This window comes from Larimichthys crocea, chromosome VIII, assembly GCF_000972845.2.
Source record: "Larimichthys crocea isolate SSNF chromosome VIII, L_crocea_2.0, whole genome shotgun sequence".
Classification (NCBI taxonomy): domain Eukaryota; kingdom Metazoa; phylum Chordata; class Actinopteri; family Sciaenidae; genus Larimichthys; species Larimichthys crocea.
Genome location: NC_040018.1, coordinates 10325078 through 10340753, shown reverse-complemented (window position 1 = coordinate 10340753; position 15676 = coordinate 10325078). Strand labels below are relative to the sequence as shown.

Genomic DNA, 15676 nt, shown 5'->3' with positions numbered 1-15676 from the left:
GACTCTGGAACAGCAGGACGGATAGAGAGTTTAGAGTTCAGAAATCCTCCATTTACGACTTAAATAAGAAACAATTTATGACAGCTTAGATATAGATTTTGGTGGGAAATACACAGAGTTACAATATATTAGGATTGTTTTACTTTCCTGTTTTATTAGATGGGTACAAAGAAAACAGGGGCTTCTTCTGGCTGTGAACATCAATTTGAAATCTTTGCCGATACAGTGTTTTACTGATGTGCCATTAAGATAATGTCAATGTGTAGTAAAGTCGTTTTTTAATTAATATTTCTGTTTTCTCCATTTGTCTCATATTGTAGTGTAGTAAAGTGGTGAAATATTCCCTTTGAGAAACAATCAATAAACATGATATATTATATCATAAAATAGACACAAAAAACATGAAAGTCAAGCAAAGTTTGGATTCTTTGTTTTATTGAAGCCAGGGGTCTGATAAACATTTTCCTTATGTTTGTCTGCGTAAGAAGCTAGAATCCACATGGCAGCTTAGAGGCTACAGAGTTGTGTTAAAGTCATACAATCAAACTTCTGAATTTATCCAGGACACAAAAATGCAGCCAGCCATGTGCTTTTACAATGTCTTGATATCCTGAATATAAAAAAGGAAGCAGAAGCTCAAAGTCTCGTATAGATGCAGACTGTTGATAGTGGTCGAAGGCAATTCAGTTAAGGATGTGAAGAGGCAGTCGCTTTCAACTGTCGTTTGAGTACAAAAGTTACGACGTTGGTTCAATATTCAATCTCGGGGAAAGCAAAATCCAATCTTTACTAAGAGCAAGTGCGACTTTGAAACCAAGCAGCATGAGAGCACTTCATTCCACTCAACTAAATCAAATTTTGTGTGGCCATGTTTTAGAAAGAAAAATCAAGTTAGGGTGACAATTGTTTGAAACAGAACGTGCGTATGGGTGAATGAAAATTATGCCTTAATAGGATGTAAACACAGACACGGGGACGTTTCATGGGCAAAAAGGACAAACCTTAAAATGAATGGAAGTTTATTTGGTTTATCTACTTCAAAAACATCCCAAGCAAAAAAGGTGTAATGTACAATATCACAGGCAGAAAGCGCTTATTCCATAGCTGACCACCAGGGGCACCTTCCTTAAGCAGCAAATGCAGATAAATAATGAAGTTTTACTGTGAAGGGTAACTTCAAAATTTATGACTAAATGTTCTAAGGAAAAAAAAAAAAAAAAGGCAAGGCAGAAAGAAAAATATGCATTCAGTATCTTTAACTGTACCAATATTAAATTGATACAAGTGTCAGAGGGAAAAGTGCTTTTTTTTTTTCTCAACATGTGGCGGTACGGCTTCTGGCTGTTCTATAATTGTGCTTCATCCATTACGGCAACAGACCCTCATGTGCACATTTCACTCAGTCACAAAAAAATAATAAGAGCTTCATTTTGATAAATCCAGAGAACATGTGTAGGAGAATTTTGACAATAAATCAAATCCTGTATGTACACCAATATGGTCTTGTGGTTATTCCCTTACAGAGCAAATTAGAAATGAAGTTAAATGGTAGACAAGTTAAGAGAATTGACCATAATCTGCTGTACACAGTAATGGTATTCTTTTCCTCCCCTGACTCCTGAAACCCTGGATATGGTTGAGTGGAGTAAGGCATTTCTATTCGGGTTTTTTTTTTGTTTTTTTAAAGGGCGTTATTCAAAACTAAACTTCATAAACAGGTCTGAAAGTTTGGAATGCAGAGCTCCATGCAAGAGTAGGACAAAGACAAAACGGCCGCTCGTTAATCTTATGGATGATTACAGACTAGAAAAGCAGAAAAGAGTGACTAATATGCATCTTTGGTTCCATGTTCCAATTCACTCCGGTTTTTCCTTTTTGTGCCATTGTTTGAATAGCAAATAGCTGCTCTCTTCACACCTGCCATTAATTCTCTGAAAGCTATTGATGTACACTATCCATTGGATTAAGGAGGGCCTTGCATACAGACTTAATGATGACGTACATTTAATTCATTTAGATTAGATCACGGTGTCGTGAAACCATAAATATCAGTACAGATTACTTGATGATATGGTACAGTTAGAATGGAGTTCATTTAAAAAAAGAAGAGAAATTACATAAGACAATTAAGCAACCCCTTAAGGACACACAAATTAATTAGGAGCATTGCTGTGAAGGCAGCTGTACATTGAAGGCAAAGGACATTTTCTTTTTAAATGGGCACTGAAAGAGAAACAAAAAGACCTGGCTGGATGAACAGGTTTCCTACAGAGGTGTGTTTCTACAGCTACTTCATGTAGAAACTGGGAATGTTTTAACTGACATGCGAGGTACAAGTGAGAGTAAAACACGCGAAACCGCAGGAGGACAGTGCTGTTAAAACGCTGACGGATACAATATCTCATTTTGTTCAAAACCACAACAAACCATTGTGTGTCTTTTGGCTGCAAAGCGAGTGGTTTCAACCACAGTGAGGTGTTCGTCTGGGGGGGGGAGGACCCAAAAGTTCCATCCTGTGGTTTTTTCTTCTTAATATCAGCAACCTTTACAGTTTGTATGCAGGCATTCAATCTACTGCTCAATTGAACACTATCAGCTAGGCCACAGAAATTGTATTTCCGAGAAATAACAGAGACCACAGGCTTGTTGTACATTAACAAAAATGTAAAACAAAATAAATTATTTGGATGACAAGAAATGGACAAAAAAAAAAAAAAAACCTTTTAACCGATGGTGCTACAGTGCATTTCCTCTTATGTAGACAAGCACCTCTACTATGACACAAACAGCTAACTGTGCGAGGCACTTCGGAGTTATAGTAGGAAAGATGCTGCCCAACCCCCTCCCCAAATATACACACCTGTAGCTAAAGAAGCGATTCTGTTGCAGCCTGACAAATCCCAACCAGTCTCATTTAGTCAAAGAAGCTTTTTTTTCTGAATTTGGACAGAATTGCGTTTTATACAAAATCAAAGTTAACCTGAATAGATTTTTTTTTTTTGTATTTATATTTACAGAATCCTTCGAGATGATCAGGGCGAATGGTGTGATATGCTATCAGCTATCTGGACTTGTCATATTAGTGTCATGACGTCAGCGATGTTTGAAGTGATACAGATGAACGTTTCCTTAAACCGATAAATTGGTGCGCAAAATAAAATAAAAAGGAGGACCTTTGTATAAATACATCAGTATCATATCCAACAATTTTTTTTTTTTTTTTTTTTTAACATTACTACATACGTTTTGCAAGTTTAATTACTTTTCGCAATGAATATATTTAAAGTTTAAATATCTTTCCAATCACAGTCAAATCTTCTCCTTCTATGATATAAGCTCAATGAGAGGCCACAGGACCGCTAAGATTTCCCACTCTTTAAACCCACGAGGAGGGTGTTGCACCCCAGAAAACTGGGGGGCCTGCGGCCCAGCACAGCAGGCTGGCTGCCAGGGAGTGTGCGCGCATTTCCGTAAACTGACACCTCTCACAAAAAGAACATTTACAATGGAAGAGAGGGCAGCAATAAAGCCCAGCCTTCAACACTTATCTCATTAACACCTTCGTCCTCTCTCTCTCTCTTCCCATCTCACCAGAACACCAAAATATCTTGATAGCATCTGAAACTCATTTTGGTGAAACCACTGTGTGTGCGCGCTGACTGATATAGACATTGGGAATTTGGTCAATTTTTTTCCTTTATGCTCACATGTACATGTATTTTTTTTTCCAGAGTATTAATGCAGTGGACGATGCAGTTGTTTTTGTTGCCTTCACGCTTCGTTCTCTGCCGGCGGTGGTATGTTGTTAGCTGAAACCATGGAGTCTTGTTTGCGAGTCATCCTGTCCAACTCGGCCTGGACGTCAGTCAAACCCGGCTTCTGCCCTTGGAAAAAACAGGAGACAAAGTCCAAAAGTAATCTCCTGTAGCGTCTGTGTGTGTTCATAAATAACAAGTTTTTTTTTTTATGGCCAGCAAGCGGATGGAAGAGGGGGATGGATGGTGATGCGGTCCCATGCTGCAGGATGGCGGCTTGCTGCCACGGTTAACACACATGCAAAACTAATCATCAGACAAAGGGAACATGGACTCATGCACAATCCTTTCAGCTCACAGAGATGTTAACGCTGCTCAGTGCTGGAACCAAACCGACACGTCAGTGATCTGAGGTGAGTTGTGCAATGTTCCCTCCACATACATTCAGCCATTTCACAAACAGTACTTGACTTTTGTTATATTTTTTAAATATATAACAAAGTAAAATAAAAATGTGCTGGAGCTGTAAATAAGAACTGATGACATGCCAAACAGCTCAGGTTACTCAAGTAAAAAACAGGCAAATAAATTAGTTGAGCAAGAGAGCAGTGGGATGTGACGTGGAGTGAGTGGCATTAGTGTCATGGGGGCATTTATGATTTGACGTTTGGTGCATACAGGCCTGTCACAAGTTTCCTCAGGTGTCAGAAGTTCAGTCAAAGAGGACAACCTCTCTTTTTCTCCTGTTTTAACCTTCTCTCTCAGGCTGCAGAGATAAAACTCCAAAAATGCAAAATGGTCCACAGCCTCTATCAACAACTGTTTCTAACTCCTCTTGTTTCGAAGTACGTGTGCATTCAGCCGATGCTCTGACATGGATCTGAATGCACAAGGTGCTAGAAGTCAACAATTAAACTGTTCTGATAAAACGATAACTGCTGAACTGTAAGGAAGGAGGTGTGTAAACAGAGAAAGATCAGAGACGAGGGCTGGAATACGAGATTATACCTGTTTTCTTGGCGGACCCCTGCACTCCGGCTCCAACTGCTCCACTTCCTGGGCTCCCTGGGGCTCCAGTCTTTTTACTCAACAGGCTGTTGAAGAAGTTAGCCAGCACTCCCTCATTGGCAGCCCCTGCTGCAGGAGAAACATGGAGCGTACAGTCACTTCTGTGTTTAATGAAACTCCCCTTTTCTTGCAAAAAATGTCAAAGATTCCAAATACACGTTTATGATCGCTCGTACATATTTTTACTTCAGAATCACCCACCAGGCCTCATTTTCAAGTTGCAGTTCACCTTTTCAACAATAAGTCTACAGATGATCTCGCTTTAGTGTCCAACATATTATAATGTGCATTAGCAGTCTGGGAAAGCATGTTAGCTACTTCATTTCAAAAACATATTTATAGATTCTGCCATATATAATCAATTTTTGAAATCTCTCTTCATCTTGTAAAGTTGAGTAAAAAAAAAAAAAAAGCCCTTTAACCCGTATCAAGGGGCAATGCAGAGCACTCTGGTATGTGCTCCACCCTCAAACCACAGTTTTGTCTCAGAGGGCTTTATATTCTCCACAGCATATGACACCCTTCATCTTCCCTGATTTGGAGATGAAAAATATTCCACAAAGAGAGTCCTTTATCAGGAAAGAATGTGATGATGAAGTCGCTAAAAATCAGAGAAATTTCCTGTGTGAGATTTATTTTCACACGGAGAAAAAAAAAATGTTTCCAAAATACCAGACCTCCTACAAGATACCAGATATTGTTAATTTGTTTTAAAGATTATTTTAGCTGGAATTCTCTCGCCTCCTACTGTAATGAATGGTGCAGAGAAGCTCAATAATTCTGCTTAACAGTGGGCTCAGGAGGCGCACAGGAACTATTGTTATGTGAATCATTATAGTTGTTACCTCTTGGGGGGCTAGGGCTGAGCAATTTTAATCGATCCTGCGATATATATCGATGTTGTTTCCTCAGAAACATCGATTTTTCAGCCGTGAGTATCGATACATTAAGTCCCATTGAAATCCCCCATGTCACGCCCCTGTTGGCTTTGCAGGAAGAGCAATTAGCCGCTAGTGTCGCTGTTAAGCATTTCTAGCAAGTTACCCGTCTAGATATTTTATTTACACAGATGCCGATGTCCTCCTCTTCCTGTTTACGCAGACAGAGTGAGGAGATTCAAGAGAATGGCGGCACCTTCATGCTTTAAAGCAGAAGTGCTCCCGCCACTTCAGGTTTAGGATTGGGCGGATCCGCCCAAAAAGTCTAAAGTTATATTATAATAGAGAGATGTGTTTTTTTGCACTGTTTTCCTGAGATTCCGGTAACGACGGAGATGTGCGGTTCCCCTTAACTTTTTGGAGGGTCTTTGCTTTGCTAAGTGGCATGCGGCAAATGAAGCAAAAACCTATGGGACCTTTTGTATTAAAAGGGCATTATTTTATTGTTCTTCACATATTTAGTTGAAAAACTGCATATATGTGTTAGGCAAAGGGACTGAAAAATAACATTTTCACTCAAAAACTCTTCACTAGTACTGTTTGAGGTGTGATATGACAAAGATCAGATTCATTTTGTTCAGCATTTGCAAGCTATAGACTCTCTGTCCAGTCAGAGTATCGAATCCTCGTTGGCTGAATATCGTGTATCGTATCGTGAGATTAGTGTCTCACTACAGCCCTATTGGGGGCAATATTGCAGCACTTTAGGGAAAAGTTTTTCTCATTACAGCCCAGAGATCAAAGATAAATGGAAAAGACTGCAATGAGAGCAGTTTTTTTGTGTGGATCCAAACATAAAGAGAATTAAATACAAAGTACTGTGCAAGCCCCCTGGGATAAATTACTCGATCTGAGAGTAGAGAAGTGCTGAAAAGCTATTATTCTCAATAATCAGGTATGGATAGAAATGAGCACCTTTCATGTTGGGGTCAGGCTTTTTGACGGCAGCCATTGGTGAGCCGCTGGTCACAGTGGGTTGGCCGGCGCGTCCCGCAGGCCTTGGACTCCCCGAGGCTGTTCGTCCTGGAGACTCCTGCAACACACAAACCAGAGTGAGACTGTGGTCACAGACAAATAGTTTAGTTTGTGTGCCCATAGGAACAATGATAGAGTGCAAAGAGAAAGGTAATAAATCTATCCGTTTCTGAGAATCAACATTAGAGGGACGTTAAGAAACTTACTGTGGCTCCTCTTGTTGGCGTGGCTGGCTGTTTTGCTAACAAAGACTGCAGGGAAGAAAAACGATACCAAGTGAGTGGCTTACCGACGTGGACGGAGCCCAACAACACGTTCCAGTGAACACTCAAATAGAAACTACTAAACCAAAATGGATACTGCAACAGACTCATTTGGGAATTCCTAGAAAACTCATTTCAAACAAACATAATTATAGAACTGATCTCATTTTGAAAACCTGTACTGTGTACACAAGACACTTTACAATCAATTTCAACTTCAGTTCAAACCAGACATTTATAGATAGTCACTGCAGACAAACATAGAGCCTCAGCTAACACTTCTCTAACCTGCCGAGCAGAGGGGATTTTTTTTAGACTCTCTTCCTGGTTCATTTGTCCATAAAACAGGAAGTGAAGGTAGTGTTACTCATCATGTGGAAGTTTCAGATGTTCACCAGCACAAGAGTGCTTTAAACACAAGAGTGTTTAATAATGAAAATGCTAGTTTAGGATCAACAGTGAAATCTAAGGAGAGCTGGTCCTGGAGTCTAGCAGACTTAGATATTTAGATTATTTATTACACCATTCTACCAGTAAACCATTAAAAATGCATCCTGTGTTTTCATAGAGGGACATTTACTTTGATTTTAAAAAGCTTGCCGTCAGAATTTCCAGACACAGTGAACTGGCTGGTAACACAAATGATAAAATATGCACTAAGACTGGCACATACCTGTTGCTTCATCAGGAATACCTGCTCATCCTCTGCATTTATCTCTTTGTCATGAACCAGCTGTGAAAAAAAAAGAAAAGTACGTGGTTATGTAACTGGCACTCAGGATCGCAATGGTGTCCTTAAAAAGGTCAGGTGTGTGGGATTTATATAAAAAGAATAAGGCAGCAATGAAATGTATGATTTATCTAGTGTACGATCATTTGAATCAAAGAATCGTTATGGATTTGATACATTAGAACAAGCCTTTTTTATCTATACATGACATTTTTTACTTCACGCTAGGCACTAGTAGGTGAGACGACAGGTTGCAATCAGCAACTACACCACTGAATCATACGCACTGGACCTTTAAAGTTTAGAATTTGTCGGTATTTACATTCCCATACCTTCCGTACTGGAGGCTTTGTGATAAAATCTTCAAATGGATCTTCGGGTCTGACTGTCGTGAAGTTTTCATGCAAAATCCCAATTTTCTTCTCATTATCCCATCCAGCTGGGCTGAAAGGAAAGAAGAGTCATTTCAGTTACAGCGTGTGCATTAATATAAACAATTCATTAGACTATTTGGTTGTTTTAGTGCATCTCTAGCTTCACTTACATGAACACTGCATCCTTCTCCACCACTATGGCAGGTGTGGTGAACTGGAAGTCATACATCTTATGTACTATATATTTGTAAAGCAGGTCCAGGTTCTTCTCTTCTTTGACTGAAGTATAGATCAGGCCAGCTCCATCTGTTCCATTCAGTTAAGGCAACAATCATCGAGTGATAAGAAAAAACGGATGTACAGGGTGGCTGGTTTCTGTTTAAACAGTCAGTGTTATGTATATAAAGAACCATTGTGATGTGCATTAAGAGGATACAGTGTAAGGAAAATCGCCTGATGTGGGACTGGATGAAATCAAAGTGCTCCTCTCTGTAGTCGTGCTCCTTCTCTAGTACGCTGACTGCGTCACACTGAAGAAGAAAAGATTCAAACAGACAAATATTTGAATCACACACAAACAATGAAATGTGCTCTGACAGGGAGAGACACAGTTGTGATCCACAGAAATATGCTCCCTCTACAGGGCTTTTATGTTGTTGGTTTTTTTTGTGCCTAGTAAAAAATAATTGTCATTAGCAGACACGACCTCTGCTTTTCCTGCTTTCATAGGTTTTACAATTAAAAGTCAAAAGATTTTTTTTTTTGTGTCTATTGATAATAAACGGAATTTCTGTGTATGTTTATCTCAGGAAACTGTGTTAGGTAGAGAGATACCTACAGGCTAGCAGGACGGTGAAAGTAAATAAAGCAGAGATCAGGGTGGAAGGGGAGTTCATGATTGCAGGTGGCCTGAAAGATATTCTAGAAAACCATTCAGCAACTAAGGACAGGGTGTCAGAACAGTACGTAGGGGGTGTACCAAGTGTTCTTATCCTAAGATAAGCATCCATAGACTTTTCTGAGGATACTTTTGATGTAGCAGCACTTTGAGGAACTCCTGGACACACCCTCTAAACAGAAGGCAGTGACTCCCTGAGGGGAAATAGTTGGTATCATTTCTAAAAACAATTGTAAAGGCTGCAAGTGTGAAATACGGGAAGTTGCACTTGAGAACGGTTCACCAATTTAATGCTTCATGACAGATGCCATGAGAATTCAGAGATGACATATTTAGATGAACACCAACCTAAGACATATTCTGCACATACAAACAACAGCATCTCTTTGTGCTCTCTTTTGTAGGAAATTAGACAACACTGCTGCAGTGCATCACCATAATCAAGTATTTATTAGATTGTATTTGTATTGTATTTGTATTTAATATCATTCTTCTTTTTGACCCTTGGTTGTAGTATTAGGTCAGATAAGCTTTGATACGTTGTTAAAATCCCCTCTAGCAACACCAAACCATGAGATGTCCCTGGATACAGTGTAGAGATGTTTGAAGTTGGAATTATTTACCTTTGTGCAAACTATTAGCACTGGAATGCCCAGGTTGTGTGTGAGTGTGTTGTCCCCAAGTGGTAGCACAACGGCCTCGTCTTCCCCTGCTGTCGGGGCCCGTCTCTGTGGGGAGGATGGGGTGGCATCCTCCGGTTCTGCGTACTCTTGAAACGCTTTCACCACTGGAAACACAAAGAGAATAAAAGGTAGGAATTCAGACCATTAGTAAAACAGAAAGTTTAGAACCGGATGAGCTCGATACAAATAAAGATTAGTTTGGTTTCCAATTTCTTCCTCGGCCTCACCAGTTCTCTTTTGTTAATGATCAGGCTTTGACTCACTCTCACAAAAAAAAACACACCGTACAAAGGCTTTTTCACCTTGCACTTCTTAACCTGTTTTACAACAGACCTGCTCCTTTGTTCATCTCCTCAGATAAAACTGCCTGTCTTTACCCAACTGGTATCCAATTGGTCGGCACTTTTGAATATTCTCTCTTTAAATTATGACTCATTCTAACATGCGTTGGAAAACACAGAGTAACACTGCCTATCAAAAAAAGATCTGAAATATGAATGTTTTGAGCATTAACAGCACTTCAGCAAGCGTACCGAGCCCGTCTTAAATCTGGAAAAATCACAAGAACGTTAGGCTGACTCTCTCTTGAATCTCCCCAACATGTAATTCTTTGAGGTGCACGTCATCTCTGGTGGTACCTTTGGTAAAGCTACAGAACCACTCATATCCAGTTAAACCCTGATGCAGAACTATAAACCTAATTTAGCAGCTCAGTGTTAACTGTTGTGCTCAGCCTCAAACTATGTCCCTCAGATTAGATCACAGGGTACAATCAGGGTACACTGAATGTGCCCGCTCCTGCTCAAGGCCCGATGAAGACCTTTTAAATTTAAATGCACACACAAGTAAACATAGTTTAATATCACTGGTGCTAACCACACTAAACGTTTCACAGTTACATAATAAGCCTCATGTGAAAGGTAATAGATAAATAATAGCATCCTTCACTCTCCTGTTGTGCTGCCCCAGCTGTTTAGACATTCACAAAGCTGCAGTGTGAGGCTGTGGTGGTGGTGTTGGTGGGGGGGGGTTATATGCAGGAAGCTTTGGCCTACTTCCTCAGGAGCTTCGGGAATGCAGCTGGAGACAGCCCACATAGCCAGACTGACTTGCTGTTTTGAGCCTTTAACATGGGATTTACATGGGGGCGAGGACCGGCGTTACAAGCGATCTAAAAGGGGACGCAGGATTACACAAATCCAGTGCATATGCACAAATAAGATGCAGTGTGTAACTTAAGGCTTAAGAGCAGAAATGTAACATGCCGATTTAACATCATTCATGAAAATCTCTTTCTCCTGCTGTTGTTTATAGACAGACAACATCTGAACCTCATTTGAGTGACTGCTAACTGAAGACTTTCATTTAAATCCTTTCCAGTGCAGAGGCTTCAAGCTACACAGGGGGTCTGCCTGGCTTTGATATAGCACACAACTACTGTACGAGGTTCACTGAATGAAAACAAGCAAGAGATCAATTAGGCATTGATCAACACTGCTTAAATGTTTTTATATATGAAATATTAAATAAGTCTTAACTCACTTTTCATCGTGGTGCTCTCTCTGTCTTACACCACAACAGTGTCTGAGGAAGTGCACTATGTGACGGGCATTCTTATACCATGTTTTCACTATGAAAACTTCAACGTCTCTTTTCAAGCCTGCAGGTGGTGAGTTTATGATGCCAAAAGGAAGATATCTTGGGTGGAGTATCACTTTAAAATACAAATTGAAAGAGACAAAGACATATAGACTTTGCCCCTGTTTATCTGTTACACAAACAAAGGTGAGGTCAAAATGCTCTAACACACATAATAAAAGGGACGGCTCAGCATTCAATAATTTTATAAACTGCACTTTAAATACTGAAATTCAAGTTCAGCTATGAATAGAAATGTGTCTTTTCTGGCCAACTAAATGTCAAATAGGTACATTTAGTCTCACTGGCTGTTGTAAGACAAGCCCAACTTTTGCATCATTTTTCAAAGCGTGTACTCTGTAAAGCTGCTGGCTCATGACTAAAACATTTTTAGAGCTGTCTGTTTCACTTGAATTAAAAGGACAGAACCTGACAGAGTCAAAACAAAATACCCAAGATGTTTGCCAACATACCATTTGTAATCTCATCACTAACAGTGAGTGAAATATTTCTCACTTCTACGTGTTGTCCTGGCAGTAATAGGTCGATCCTGTAATTTGACTTGAGGCGACTTCAGCAGCCCGTCTTCTTCACTTACAGCTCAGCAGGAGTCAGAACGTCCGGCCCACTCAGCTGAGTGTATTCAGTCCCACTCAGTTTACGTCCCTTCCTTTTCCCTGACGCTGCTCTTGGGAAGGGGAGGGAACCATGATGCAAGACGCCTGCAAGACTCCTTGGACAAAAGCCACTGACACACAGACTTCCAGTCTGTCTCTCAGCCTGTCTCTCTCACTCACTCACTCGCTCGCCCGCTCATGTCTACAAATACGTAATCTAAGCCAATCTTACCAATCTGCTACTGACATCACAACTGACCTGCTGGAAGATGCTTTATCTGGACGACATGGCTCAGCTAACTGGAAACCTGACCATGTCAGTGGGTGTGGTCAAAATGTTTGGACAAGGACAGAAAGTAGGAGGAACCCTACAGAAATCTGACAAACATATTTCTAAACCTCAAAGACTGACTAAACTGCAAAGAAAAATACACAAACTTCAACTGCACAGTAGCTGCAATGAATGCTCAAGCCTTCATCTCCTGAACACAAGACATAATGCATAACTTCCAGTATTTACTTTTTTCTTCTTTCTTGTATAAATCAACTATGATTCATTTATACAGCTTAATTGAAATAATCCACTAAAACAAGTTGAAAATGTGAACCCATTAAAAGTCATTACACCAACTTAATGTGCTTTAGTCATCACTTGGCCTCCAGCTTCCCTTTTCCTTTTCACACATAAGCCAGCAGAGAAGACTACATGTTACCACTTGTCACGTCAGTTAGCATGTTGTATGTCAAGAACATTTTCAAACACGCTCTGTCAAATTAATCTGCAACGCTTCTTTGCAATATATCATCATTTCAGCAGCAGGGAAGCGTTCCCTTCTGTAAAGCCCTGCAGCCTCAGCTTACTTTACTTACTTAAGCAACAATCTTTCCAAACACAAAAGATCTGTTCATAAGCGAGAGATGACCTGTTCTAAAATTAACAGGAGAACAACATCTGAGTGCATCACATTCATTGATCTGCACAATTTGCCTCCAGCTGGAACACCCAGCTGAGGATCACGGGCCTCTCTGATGATGACCTAGAAACAACCATGACAATGTGTAATGTTATACAGTGCTTTGCCTTCCATGCTACGCAGTGACCGATCTCTCCTTTTTTTCCCCCCAGCAGCCAGTCAGCAAGGAGTCGTATTAGGCAAAGCTACCATAGCTTCCAACCCGGGATGCTTCGGGCACCCTTTCTGAGTGCTGTTTCCTTTGAGCTCTCTCCTGAGACATGTCAATCTTAACCAATGCTCTGCTTTAAAAGGAAACAAAGCTCCATTTGGATTTACATTAGATGCTTCCATTCATAGCATTTTAATTCACAGTGACCACTCCATCGATCAAATCTGATTCAATCTTCAGTTTTATTACTTTATGTTGGCCCAATGCTCAACTAGAGAACAGGCTACGTGATGAACATGTACACATCAAACATTACTTACTCCTCTGCTCCATTTCCCTCATGTCCTCGGGTGGGATCTTGAGCTTGTCCACATGGTCACGTAACACACTGGCCCATTTCTGCAGTGACTCCATAATGGTCCAGGGCCGTGACATATCGGCAACAAACACAGCTAGACAGTCAGGTAGTGACTGCGCTGAAACAGCAAACTTAAGCAGGCCTTTGTGGTATAGGTCTCCATCCAGGATCCACACGTTGCAGCGGGTAAGGTCTGTAGAGGAAAAACAAAGTAGTAGTTAAATACAAGTTAACAAATATTGCTACAGCTGTAATCACACTGAAGCTGCAGCAGGTAAACTCACCATCTCTGTCCTCATCGTGGACATTTAGGTACAGATACTCCAGTCCCCTTCCTTTCTTGTTGTGATCAGCTCCTTGAAGTTTGGCCACGAGTGTCGTTTTTCCCGATCCATCCTCACCTGACAAAGATATTACTCATTAGCTGATGCGATGTGTGTGTGTGTGTGTGTGTGATCATCATTATTATTAGTAGAAGTTGCGCACACACATCCTCATGACTGCCAGAGGCTCACACAGATCTCCCTGAATTAAAGTTATCTCTCACATTTTTTGTGAGGCCAGCCCGCGTATGTACGCTCCCACCCGAGAACACTTCTCTGTATTTTTGTGCTTATTATGTCTTCCTTGCAAAAGGGTGGTGGGAGGACACACACACAGCTGGACGTGTAGGCTGTTTGAAAAGTCACAAAGGTTTTTAACGTGCAATCATTTATGTGCGGTCCGGTCTTGATCATCACAAACACACTGCAGACGCAGACTCACACACACATGTAGGTGAAGAAATACTCACCAAATACCAGGATATTCTTTCCTGATGGCAACTTTGAACTCGATCTAGTCGAGACTTCACTCAGTATTGAGGACCTACAGGATTATAACACAGAGCTGTTAGATTGACAGTCACACTGACAGCTCCCCACCTCAAAACATAACACAACAACAATCAGTCAGCTAACGTTACGTAACTTTACCATGACTTAAACATGGTAAGTCTAAGTGTTACAGTGTGAGCTAGCCCAGTAGATGTGTCCACGACAACACGAACAAAACAGGAAATGATCGGTCATCTCCACTGACCACTACGTGAGAAATAAGTCAGCTACAGATCTGAATCCTCACATTTTAATACTTTAACTACTGACTTTGTTTACATGCATTACTTCGGTTAGTAGCAGCTCGTTAACGCTGCCGTTAGCTTGTTGTGTCCTGCATAAAAGGAGCTAACATTAGTTTAGTGTTTAGGTGTTGTCTCTATCAAAAGCATGAATCAACCCGCCGCGTTAATTCAACAACAACTCATATTATTATTATTAATAAAAGTCGCTTTTAAGGGGCTTTAAGTTACAGTGTAGCTAACGAGCAGTAACGTTACTCCACTTTAGCCTAGCTGTTAGCATTAGCGTTAGCACCGCCCAGCTTCAGTCGGTGCTAACGCCGCTGCTAGCCGGGCCGGTGTCCTGACTGAGACACCGGCAGTGACAAAGCAGAACCACTTTAACGGCTCCGCTTCCCCCGAGCATGGAGGGGACAGGACAGCCGCCGTGTCGTGAAAAGAAACTTGCCAAAGGTTTTGTCCTTCTTCATCTTCGTTGTTATTGTCGCCTGTCCCGGCTGCGCCCGGGAGCTGTTTCTCCAGAACGGGAGCCATCTTCTCTCTCTCTCTACAGACCACAAAGGCAAGGCCCTGCTTCTCTTGGGCACCGTTAGCACCGCCCTCATCCACACAGCAAGCCAAGGGTACGTTACATTCATTGACGGCTACGTCGCGCCGGCACCCTGGGTCCAGCTCTGCACACCCCGACGTTCAAGTAAAGTAGCTATAAAGTATCGTTATTGGTACACTTAATGAATATTATAAGACACTAGGAGTTTATTTGTACAAAACGTGATAATTATATATGGAAAAAATATGATTTGACTTAGGTGTTTGTTTGTTTTTTTCTTCTACTTCTGGCCACATGCCAATAGGTGATGTCATAGCAGCTGATCGAGAACACAGTGTGATATCAAGAGCTGACTTTACAGTGTTAGGCCAGAGCCTTCAGTGTGCATTTGACCTTAAATGTTTAACCCTATAAACATTTTACCAGTCAGTTCCATTAGATCAGGGGTCTCCAAACTTGTTCCACAAAGGGCACAAAAGACTTGACTCATTTAATCAACTGATCTCAGCCTTCAGATAGTTGATTGGTCAAAACTGTGTGCTCTTGGTTGGTTGGAACAAAAACCTGCAGCCACACGGGGCCCTTTG

General features: G+C 40.9%; 1 protein-coding gene across 3 annotated transcripts; it reads right to left on the bottom strand.

The window, feature by feature from the left end:
- Positions 1–414: 414 nt before the first annotated feature.
- dync1li2 (dynein, cytoplasmic 1, light intermediate chain 2) lies at positions 415–15152 on the bottom strand. 3 transcript variants are annotated; one of them, XM_010735624.3, is made up of 13 exons: positions 14988–15152; positions 14216–14289; positions 13707–13823; positions 13385–13615; positions 9625–9788; positions 8540–8633; positions 8274–8409; positions 8062–8173; positions 7673–7732; positions 6943–6987; positions 6677–6794; positions 4764–4889; positions 415–3884 (listed from the first exon to the last, which is right to left on the bottom strand). In XM_010735624.3, the coding sequence occupies exons 1-13, from the start codon at positions 15071–15073 to the stop codon at positions 3772–3774; spliced, it is 1476 nt and encodes a 491-aa protein (XP_010733926.2). In that variant the 5' UTR covers positions 15074–15152; the 3' UTR covers positions 415–3771. The 3 variants fall into 3 exon arrangements, with proteins under 3 accessions (XP_010733926.2, XP_010733917.2, XP_019134898.1); XM_010735615.3 differs by having other exon boundaries at positions 4764–4892; positions 14988–15151; XM_019279353.2 differs by having other exon boundaries at positions 415–3879; positions 4764–4892; positions 14988–15151.
- Between the last annotated feature and the right edge of the window lie 524 nt (positions 15153–15676).

What these genes read in the sequence shown, in the direction of transcription:
- dync1li2 (XM_010735615.3), bottom strand. Translation starts at nt 15,073, where the DNA reads ATGGCTCCCGTTCTGGAGAAACAGCTCCCGGGCGCAGCCGGGACAGGC. An exon ending in CCACGATGAGGACAGAGATG is followed by an intron (nt 13,616 to 13,706) that starts GTGAGTTTACCT and finishes TTTCCTCTACAG; the next exon opens with ACCTTACCCGCTGCAACGTG. An exon ending in GAGAAGGATGCAGTGTTCAT is followed by an intron (nt 8,174 to 8,273) that starts GTAAGTGAAGCT and finishes CTTTCCTTTCAG; the next exon opens with CCCAGCTGGATGGGATAATG.